At 34.6% G+C, this 11548-nt stretch overlaps 2 protein-coding genes across 3 annotated transcripts in view; both read right to left on the reverse strand.

Moving 5' to 3' along the window:
* The window catches only part of LOC105558271 (meiosis-specific nuclear structural protein 1-like), a 14048-nt gene extending 8714 nt beyond the window's left edge, over window positions 1–5334 (reverse strand). The window contains exon 1 of the mRNA XM_012005859.1: window positions 4994–5334. The gene's annotated coding sequence lies outside the window, so the exon portion shown is untranslated. The remainder of the gene's footprint in view (window positions 1–4993) is intronic.
* Window positions 5335–9276: 3942 nt separating this feature from the next.
* On the reverse strand, window positions 9277–11200 carry LOC105558272. 2 transcript variants are annotated; one of them, XM_012005860.1, is made up of 6 exons: window positions 11102–11200; window positions 10695–11028; window positions 10239–10300; window positions 9918–10110; window positions 9374–9842; window positions 9277–9305 (listed from the first exon to the last, which is right to left on the reverse strand). In XM_012005860.1, the coding sequence occupies exons 2-5, from the start codon at window positions 10816–10818 to the stop codon at window positions 9688–9690; spliced, it is 534 nt and encodes a 177-aa protein (XP_011861250.1). In that variant the 5' UTR covers window positions 10819–11028; window positions 11102–11200; the 3' UTR covers window positions 9277–9305; window positions 9374–9687. The 2 variants fall into 2 exon arrangements, 1 of the variants encoding a protein (XP_011861250.1); XR_001008654.1 differs by lacking the exon at window positions 9277–9305 and having other exon boundaries at window positions 9400–9842; window positions 9918–10300; window positions 10420–11028.
* Between the last annotated feature and the right edge of the window lie 348 nt (window positions 11201–11548).

The raw sequence follows: 11548 nt of genomic DNA on the forward strand, positions 1-11548 counted from the left end.
AAAAAAAAAATTAAGTGTCTAGTTTGTATCCATTTTAATTGACGCCATTTGATATCATTAGTTTTGTAGAGAAGATAAAAATGATTTTTTTTCGAATGAAATATAATCAAATAATTAAATTATGTAATTCTTGATTGGATAGCGCTTTAGCCTTTATGCTGGCTACTGCTGCTACTACTTTGTCTCCTTCGTCCTCTCTGCCTCCCTCTCCCTCCATTTTTTTCCTGTGAGACTTGAGTTAAGCGCCTTGGGAATGTTCGCACACAATAAATTAGGTTAATCCAAATTTAGCGAGGAAGTGGAGAAGTGGGCTGCGCGATGCCGCTATACTTTTTCCGTAATGGCTCCATTGTTGATGACAACGAAAATGAAAACTATCGTTATAGGTCTCAGCTTCAATAAACCTTAAATTTACATTTAGGATCACTTAACTATTAGATATCAGCCCTTACTCTAATAATAAACTGTTTCCTTTTATAATTTTTATCTAAATACATGTTCCTATACATTTACTTTTTTCATTACTGTAATGTCATCCACACAGTACAACACGGTTCCAACTCCTTCTTTTTAATCAGCATTTTATAGGTACTCACTTGCGCTGTGTTTTATATGTATATTACTATCTCATAACTGATTATAATTGTTTTGTCCTTTTATTTTTACACTAATGACTGCGTAATTCTCTGTAAACATTCAATTTGTGAATCTATTCATGTGTTAAAATTGATGATAATTGTTCGTCCTTTAATCTTATATTAATAACTGCGTAATTCTCTGTAGATATTTAACTTGCGAATCCATCCATGTACTAAATCGAATTTATCTCTTCTTTATACTGAGGATGGTCCAATAAGGACCGAGACGTATACATATATATATATATTTACAATTAAAATTACAATATTTTATTGGACACTACAACCTTGTTCAGGCTCGGGCCCTTTTTATTACTTGATTACTGTTTATTTAAATTTTTATGAAAATGACGGGCAATTGTACATATTATTATTGATTTAATTTCAAATTACATAATTATATAAGTTTACTATTAAATTCTTCGTCATTTAATTATTAAATTCAGATTATTTTACATAAATGTAATTCATTCTATCCTAAAATTTCTACATTTTGATTTAAATTCAAATTCTTGTAAAATTTAATTAGGTTTGCATGAGACAGGCGCATGTTCTTCATCAGAATTATATCATAAGACAACTACGTCCAATAATTTATACAAACAAGATGTGGATTTATTCATTCATCTTTAAATAGGATTTATTGATCGTAAAGCGATTAGCGCTTCTGCTGTCAAGAAACAGGAAATCGCGATAAAACGGTGTAATTGATGTCACAATGTTATTATATTCGCAGGTATTTAGATTAATCGAATTCCTTTTAATCGTTATTATATACATTTAATGTCGTTAATGTATTTATCATATCCAATGTGGTGTGCAAATCAATGTAAAAATATTTTATCTATGACGCTTGTCAGAAGATGCGGGGAAAGATCGGGTACTTACTTTTACAAGAGGATAAAACACATCGCTTACGAGGATCGATCTAGAACGTGACGAAATGACTTACAAATCATCGCACGGGTTTTCTAAAAAGATACCAAGATTGAATCAGCAACTCTGTCCCTACGACTTTGACATATGCGTCCCACAATTGCGAGCCGCTTGTTCGACTAAAGCAGCTGCCGGTTTGAGTATAGGACTGTAATTTACTGAAGTGCCCACACAGTTAGCGTTTTATCAAAACTTCAATGGCAGGATTTCACAATAACGCTATTGACAGATCGATAATTCAAACGGCTCTTAGCTTCATATAGTTTTATATTAACTTGCATATTTAATAAAAATATCAGTTCAAATTCCGGAAAATGTATAACGATGTGAATCGGTGTCGAGATTTGCAAGTGCAAATATTACAAATAATTGTATTGAAATTACATTCCATTAAAATTACATTACAAATTACGAAATAAGAGAGTGTGATTTCCAAAATCCTCTTTTTGGTTCCGCGACATTGGAACTAAAATGTACGCCAAATGATACCTTATGATAAGACATCAATCAGAAAACATTTTTGAGTTGAGGTGAGAAGTGATTCTAGAGGGATAGGGGACCAAAGCAGTCAAAATTCATTAACGCGTCAGCTCATACGCTTTGAAGCACAAATTTATATGTGAGTCCAAATATCAGCACCACTGCGCGTCCCGCGAGTGCTTCGACACTCGGCCCGTGTCACGAACGTTCAGTCATTAAAAATTTTTTTAATATGACTTCAAATTCGTTGCCAGCAGTCAGCAGAACCTCTGGATATGAAGTTTTACATATTCGAAATGATATACAAATTCACGCTTTAAAGCGTGTGAATTGACACGATAATGAATTTGACTGCTTTGACTTCCTGTATCTCTGGAGCCAATTCTCAATTTAAAACATTTGTGATTCAAGTTTTAGGATAAACTTCCGAAAAGCCCATACTTTCGATTTTTTTAAAACTACGTGTGCTCACGTATTTTGACGTGCTGATTACAAATATGATAGTGAAAATTGGCGTAACTTTTATTTTCATGGTGAATATAACTCAAAATCCTAAAAAATTGATGTTTTTTGTGTTTATTTTATCAAATACTGGAAAATTAAAAAATGTTTCAAACAAAAGTTGTAGATCTCTTCGAAATATGTATTTTATGTTCTATTCATTTTTACTGTGCAAGCAATAGTTTTCGAGAAAAATAATGGACTCTAAATTTTATATCTATCCTCCCATCTAAGCATGTACTTTGCAGTACATATACGATTCCACATTTGCAATTTTTGTTTAAAACATTTTTTTGAATTTTCCAGTATTTGATAAAATAAACCCCAAAAACTTATATTTTTGACAATTTTGTATGGTTTTCACCATGAAAATAAAAGTTGCACTAATTTTTACTATCATATTTGTAATCAGCGTGCCAAAATACATAAGTACACGCGGGACCAAAGATAGACGAAAAAAACCACTAATTTTGGGGTCTCTCTTTGCGAGTTGCTTTATTTGCGAAATATTTTTCTCTGAACAGTTTTATAAACCAAACTTTTGTTAAAAGTAGAATTGCATTCTTTCAATTAAAATAATTAAGACAGAATTATTTTCAAGATGAAAGAAAAATTTCTCAAATACTTTGTATGTTAACTGCAAAGGATTACAAAGACAAAGTGTGTGATACTTGATAGAAAATATTCCCTCGAATATCGGAGAACGGAGAGCCGTGCTTGAGCAATAGCATTCTCGGGCGACTCAAGGCCGCTTATTTGATCAAATAGTGGCGACTCTTGCTCAACGAACCATTTTGTTTTATGTGCGAGCAACGATATAATTGTTGCTGACCGCTAAATTATATGTAGACATTACTAATAGGCGCAGTATCGTTTGCCCGCTGAATAGCTCGAGAGTAACATTACGCTTTATGCATATGCAAGAGTTTAATAGAGTAGACGTTCTACGAAATTATGAGCAATTTTGTAAATTTAGTAATAATTGTTTTAAAGACATGTTTTGTACGAAGATTAATTTGCTCGCGTCCAAGAAATTTTCACATTAAACATATATCTTGGGAGTTTTTATTCCTGCGAATAAAACAAGAGAGAGAAAGTCTACACTTTACTAACAAATTAGAAGCGAACGGCATTCCCGTGATTGTTTAATTAAAATTTTAAACTATCACTTTTTCATTTAGTTTGTTTAATTTAAAAAATATTAAGTACTTTATAAAGTTAATTCACGCAAAAATAACCGCGCTTTGACTCTCAAAGCCCACTTCTTGTTATTCGTGATTTTAATAATTCGAAAGACTTAATTTGACTATCTAGATTTTATTCGACTTGATATATTTAAGATTATTTCGGTTTTATTTAACTGTATTTATAATATTTTATACAAATGCAATGAAAGATAAAATGTGAATCTGCGTTTTCCAGTTTCTTCAAAGAAATATTTGCGAACAAAATGTGTTGTCTTCAATATACTCGTACAAATGTATTCTAATAAAACTACCTTGCAGGAATATATTTCTGCATTACATAAAATTATTCCAAACAAGATAGAGTGCAAACGCTTCTTATTGTCAGTTTCTCGAAAAAATTTCAATACATAATACAGGATGTCACATGTTCTACAAAGTCTTCCCACTTCTATATTTTGGAAATGGTTAATAATTATGGAAAATCGCGAAACACGTGTTCAATTTCCATGGGCTACTCTTTTAAAAAAGTTTGAAGGGTTACCACCTAAAGGGAGCCTCAACTTAAAATTTTTTAATGGAACCCCCCATGTTGTAGTTCATCGTTTGAAAGAGCTTAAAAAAGAAAATTTTCAGAAGTATAGGTTAATACATTTATCCGTTCGGAAGTTATGTGGGGTCTAATTTTCGGAAATGGACAATTTTCAAGAAGTCATTATTCCCATGTGGAAATTCTTAGAAAAATGCTTGAAGTGTTCCAGCTTTTATATCATTTTGAAAAAGATTCAGATCTGACCTTAGGGTTTTCACTCAAGTAACTGACTTTGTAGACTGTCTGTATATACACAGAGAGAATTTTCTCTTAAAATTTAACCTGAAAATCATGTAATAGTAGGACAACATGGCGTTAAAATCTTGCCATACATGTTACTAGTAAAATGTGTACTAATTGTAAGTGTTATATAATTACTAGTAAAATGTATGGTTAAATTTCTAAAAACTCTCATAAAATTCTTGAAAATGCCATGTTGTCCTACGATTAAGAAAAAATTCTCTCCGTGTAGAACGTATCAAGATTCTCAGTTGTCACTATCTATTGTATCACTGCATACACTGTATATTGAGCATAAACTCTCATCGATTAACCTAGACCGCGGTTAATATTGAGTATTTTTTCAATAAGCGCGGTGACTCCGACCGCGCGAGGACGCGTGCGCCGTCGTGGAATTAGCAATGAAAACGAGATAAACGTACCTTCTGCGCGCAGGTCCTGGGTACACCAAATTCGTGCGCAAACCGCATCTGCCACGTGCACCAGAAACACTGAATGTATAACAATCGAAAGTACACCGAGAAACAAAGGAACCGTTTTGTGTCACGCCGGACGCACCAGGACGACGTGCGAGTCAGGGCGACGAGTCCGCACCGCCTCGAGTCTCCTTCCGGTCCCGTCGTCAATCTCGGCGGCTCGAGGCACCGCAACTCGAGGAACGGAGCACCGGCTTAACGCGAACGCCACGGTGGATTGAGACCGACTAACCGGCTTTCCGCGTTGGAGCACACACAGCTCCGCTCTTTGCCGCGGCCCCTTTAAACCCATCCCTCCGACGCGACGGGCCCCAGCGGGAACCGGCCGGATGGGTTTCTACGGCCCTGAAAGTTGATGTTGGGGCGTGTGATTATGTGCGAGATGTCCGATACGCGTAGAGTGCGAGGGTCGAACAGGATATTCGACTCGATTTCGTAACCGTAGTCAGCTATACCTGCGGTCACCGCGGAAATAACCGCGCCGCCGAATATAATTTCTAAATATATTCGGGTACTCTCTCAATACAGTTCAACTGCGTCATTCCAGACGCAGCTGATGATGAGCAGAATCCTCTGCTAGTACAGTACATTGGCTAAATATTGGACCAATGTCGGTGATATTATTATTGAAATGCATTGGCTGATATTGTCCGATGTAAAGCCAATATTGGCCATGGAATAAATGTAAATATTACACGATAATAATTATATAATATTAGATTTATATTGGAAGTGCATTGGCCAATATTTACCAATGTAATAACAATATTGAGTTAGCTTTGATACAATATTAGACCAATATTGCTGAATAGGCATATTGGCTAAATAAGAGAAAAGGCATCCATCTTACAATATTGGACCAATATTGGGAATACTCGATTTACATTATTTCTCAATATTGCGCCTGTTAAGTATTTGCAGGAATGGTCGTGTATTTTGGGATACTATCGTGTACAATAGACCGCTCTCAACTAACCACTAACTCTCCGCGCAGGCGGACGCACGCCAGTGATGGTAGAAGGGCCGGTTTTTGGCGCATGCGCAGCGAGAGCAGCCCGTAAAGCAGTGACGTATACTATGGCGTGATTATCACGAAAGGCGCGAAAGTCTTGACGAGAAGGCTAGGCTAGGTTAGAGTAAAGGTAAATATACCTTTGTGTATGTGTGTCATTATATTTATATATCTTTACAAATATGTAGCTTTTATTTCCTTAAATTCAAAATTTTTTATATGAGTTTTATGTAGGGGCGATCAACGATACACCTTTTTCTCTCGTATTAAGTACTTTACTATTACTGTTTTCACCAGTTTTCACCGCGCATGCGCCAAAAACCCGGCCCATCTACCATCACTGACGCACGCGCTGTTGTCGCCCCTCCACGTACTACCAATGACGTGAAGCGCGCCAAGCTTAAAGATTCTCATGCGGCCCTAATCCAACAGCGCCAATATATTGTGCTACTAGGGTCCCATATGCGTCGAAGAAAGCGATAATGATGCGTTGTAATTTTAATTTAAAGCTGTTGTTAGTTTTGATTTAATAGTCGGATATTTAAGCAATCAATTCGAGGAATAAACGTGAGATATAATCGGGATGATTATAAGTTAATTGTTAATAAGCGGATGAGATTTAAACGTAAAGATATTAGAAGCTAAATTTCAGTTATAAAATAGATTTCTTTTTAGACATCTAAACTTAGTTTCAATGATACCATGCTGTTCTCTGAAGTAGTCCGAATCGTGGGACACTGTCGATCTGTACACAAAAGCTACATATTATAATTTGACCCTCACAAATTTCCAGAACCCTCACCTTCTCCTCTATAATCTTTAGTAACTACCCTTTATATTATAATAAATAATTTGTACATTACACAAATGTTTTCAAGATAGTTCTAGGAGCAAAAGATGCAAAAAGTGTAGAATCACTCCAGCATTCCCTTAAGCGGTAAAGGTGAATAAAATCAAAACAATAATTCATAAAACAATGGCCGCGCTTAGCAGAAAAAACTGCTTTGCAACTGTTGTAAAATTCGAGAATCCGTTTGGCGTATTCTCTTAATCTTGAGTGAATTTAAGAGCATACTCCAATCAGATTTACGAATTTTGTAACAGTTGCTTTGCTATAAAATTCGTTTAATTGTAGTATACTCTTCCCCGATAGGAAAATATTTAGAGAATTATATGTGACAAAACTACTCTAGATAAAACTTGGACTACTGGAATTATGCGTACATTTCGAAAAATATATGTAGAAATGGAGACTTTTCATTAAATATTGATAAATATTTACATAATGTATTTCTAAATAGTATGTCAGTAAAACAGCTGCGTTTTGGCAATTCACCTTGGCAGAATATTTGTACAATTGAGATGGCTCCTGCACGAAGGAACGGTTAGTATGGGTGCTTTAGTAGGACCCCTTTGATTTTTATAAATTTATGACTTTTTCATAAAAAAATATCATTTTAATATATCAATTACAATATCAATATCTGTTTGCGAGAGCACGAGGTAGAACGACACTACTATAATCGTGTGTTAAAAAGCCGGCTCTACTACCACTTGAGCGCACGGGTCGAGGCGCGACGCGGATCGAGAATAACTCAGAACACAAAGAATTCGAATAATACAAAGGAAGGACAGTTCGTGGACACATCGACGGTCGAAGAAAATAGCGGTTGGGACTCGTGACACCAACACGCCTAGTCCTTGGCGGCCAACGGTCGAAGTCGCCGAAATTTCTCGAATATGGCAGCAACGATCGAGCGGTCGTAACGGAAATCTTCGTCCCGCAAAGATGCTCTCAAGAACCGGTCGAGATTTTACGTCTGACAACTATACGCCTTTTCGTTCCGGGCGGAGATCTGGCCGAGTCCGACGGAAATCGCAACGCGAACCAGGCGGGATTGCGCGATCGCGAAACTACGGATTCCGCTACGGCACAAGCGTCTGTTCAGAGACGGTCTTTTCGGTCGATTAGTGTCGTTCCGTCGATGCACACGTCACTCACTTGGAATATCTTGAGTATAAGGGCGAGTCGGCGCAATATGTCCCGATCCCCGAATGCACTGCGCGGAGACTCCGAGCATACCCTGGCGAAAATAGTTTATTAATAGTTTATAAGAAGTTTGTCTAAATGTTAAGTCAATGTTTTATTTGAGTTTTAAAACATTTATTGAATTGTTTGTGAGATATAAATTTAAACATGGAGTTGTTTATGACATGTTCACGGTTACGTTTGATAGACGTTTGCAAATGTTCAGAAGATGTTTTAAGCAACAGTTTATTACGTGTGTTTATTACGTGTTTTCTTTTTGTTGTTGAGATGTTTGTCAAGTATTCCAACTATTTTGCAAGAGTTTAGGAATTTGTTTTTAAATAATTCAATAAACGTTTACGAAGTGTTTTGAAAACGTCCATATATTATTCATGAGGTGTTACAGCTCATTATACATCGGTGAGTGCAAAAACTACATTAGTCCAAAAATTTTCGAAACTGACTCTAGAGTCGACAACTCATACGCAATAAAGTCAGTTACAAACATTTTTAAACTTATGTGGTTTTTGCACTCATCGATTGAATTAATTGATCTTTTCTTTAATATTTTTGTTATTAATATCATAAATATTAAGGCAGGATACCACCTTTGACTGCGATTTTGGAGGCGTTTTTCATGAATTTTTTTTGCATACAAAGAGTGCGCAGAAACAAAATCGGTTTTAGTCATTTATTAATGTAACTTTAATCTGTAATTACAAACTGCAAAAGTTTCAAAAATAATCTCTTGCAGGTGGCGCCAAAATACATTCCTTTGGAGGAACACCGTTAGACGGCGTGTCAAATTCCACTCTGTACGTGGCTCCTAGAAAAAAAACCAAAGAATGTTCCTATTAACAACAATATTTTTTAATGCTGTACGTAAGGATTTTACGAAATTTCGATTTTTAAGAAAATGGCGGTCATTTTAACAAAAAGGTTTACCCTAAAAAATTAAAAAATTAAAATGTAGAAACCACATTATTTTATTGCACATTACTTTGTTACAGCGTATCATATAAAATAAAGTAATAAAAGTGCTTCATATTTACTTCACACACTAAGTAATAAAATAAACATAAAAGATTATTTACGCTTGTTGCACTTATGAAGAATAGATATTGGATGACAGCTTATATCACAGCTTCGTGTTTCTCAAGATCACCGTATTTTATTTTACATTATTTTTTATAATGTCAATCAATTATGCTCAATTTCTGGAAGGTAAAAAGTTGTAATTAATTCAGACTATTTTTTTCTACACAAAACCTATAAATAAACTTACCACAATTTTCTGGTTCGATAGAGTTACGAATCATTGGGATTGCTGCTGGACCCTAGGGTTCACACGGTAAATTATAAGGAATTTGCCAGTTTGAGTTGTCAGACTCCAATAATACTGGTGTATTTAGCTGCTGTAAATGTTGCTCTTGATTTTGTAACTGCTGTAGAACTACTGATTCTTGTTGATGTAGCTGCTGGGTTATAGTTGATATAGCTGGTGGTAACTGAAGTTGTGGTAAAGAGCCTCTTCTCTGATATGGTCTTCTTTTCCGATTAGGATCAAACCGTTTTTGTCGTGATTGTTCACTCGAGGTATTACTCTTTTTTTAGACGGGGCCCATTCATATCAATATACCTTTTCGAAAGGTATGTTGGGAGGCTATTGATCAATTCTTCCACTTGAACAAAACTGTACTTACAATCTTCAGTATTCCCTATCGTAAGGTTTTCGAGCCATTTTCTGTAATGGTCTGCAAATCTATATATTAGCTATTAAAACAAATAACTGCCCAAAATATGCATAATATACAACATGTACATCTTACATTTGGCAATATTTACAAAAGAACGTGAAAAAGATTCCAAGTCTGGACTCCGGGGCGTCCCATACCGCATTTTCTGGGCTTTATCACCGTACACTCCTGTAAGGAGTGCTACAGCCCAATCAGAATGTTCTTTAACTGTATTGAGAAGTTGGTGAGCATATTTGGAACACATAATTCCTTCACCAAGATTTATCTGAGAAAATAGCAATAACTTACAAATGGATTAGAAAACTCATCTACTATGCAATAACTAACAAAAACACTGTGATATCAGCGTGCATGTTTTGATTCGAGAGAAAAAAAGATAAAAAGAGAGAATACTTTTTCTTCAAGTTCAGAGGTTACGCTACTTGAAGTGGGTGTAGTTGAAGGTAGATGTATTGCTGAAAAATTATATATGTTTAATTACATATGAATATATGTTTCACAAAATCTCGTGCTTGATTAGTAACTATATTACTTAAAAAATAGGGAACATATGCTGAAAAGTAAATTATTTTACCTTACAACTAGAAATGATGTTTCTTTGCAGAAATGAGTAAAAAGTTCTGAGTAGTATTATATTTGCAGTTAACCACTATTTGGAATAAATTGTAAATAAGAATGCATTCCATAAATAAATTCCAATATGAAAACAGAAAAATGTACTAGTATTTGAAGAATTTTAATATTATAATTAAAAAAGAGAAAGGCATTGCACAAAGCCTCATACAATCTTCTCAGGAAGATTATTTATCCAATCTAATACTTTCTGAATATTGAGTGCAGGTGACGTACTCATCATGTTCTCGATATTTGATATCTTTTGGTCAAGTTGATTAACACTCTCTCCAACAACGTTTTCAACCATTTTTATTGTATTCTCCAAGTTTTTCTTTAACCTTTCTTCTAATTTCGTCATTTTCTTCTCAAAAATCCTTTCTAAATGTTCAACTTGCTCATTGCTACCAAGTATTTCATCCTTTTTTTCAATTCAGCCTCTAATTGTTGAATTTTTTCTAGAAGAGATTTTTTTTTAAGCGAAACTTTGTTAACAGATGTGTTTAATTTTCTACTAGGTATCAGTTTGAGTATTGTCCGCATTGTATGTTTCATTTTTCTTCATTTTTTTCTATAATAAACAACAAAAAACAATTAATATTCCACTCATATCTATTAATATTATACTCCTCTGTAAGGCTTACCTTTGTTGACTCGCTTGTAATATTTTTATCAGAAATTTTTTCATTCAACAAATTATTCTCAATAAATAATTCGAATTCTTTATTTGAGGCACGTCGTTTTCTGTTTTTGGCAATTTTCTGTAATAAGATACAAACATAATTAAAGCAAGGTATGTAAAACGTTTTACAAATAATAAATGAAAAATACCTATACTGACCATTTCATCTTTATTTTTTTCAATTGAGTAATTTCCTGGCTCGTTCTCTCTTTGATCTTCCACTCCTGTGGATTCAGGTTCTTCATCTCCTTCGTCAATTTACAGGTTTGGCCACCTTGATCTCACATTGTTCAAGGCTTCTAAAGATTCTGAGATAAAAATATATAAAATCAGAATAAAATATGTAAAGCATTTCTCATTCTTGTTATGACAGCATTCAAAATTCCACATAGTTTTAATAATAGAAGAA

The sequence above is a fragment of the Vollenhovia emeryi genome, unplaced genomic scaffold, assembly GCF_000949405.1.
Source record: "Vollenhovia emeryi isolate VEMERY1.0 unplaced genomic scaffold, V.emery_V1.0 DF939360.1, whole genome shotgun sequence".
NCBI classification, from domain to species: domain Eukaryota; kingdom Metazoa; phylum Arthropoda; class Insecta; order Hymenoptera; family Formicidae; genus Vollenhovia; species Vollenhovia emeryi.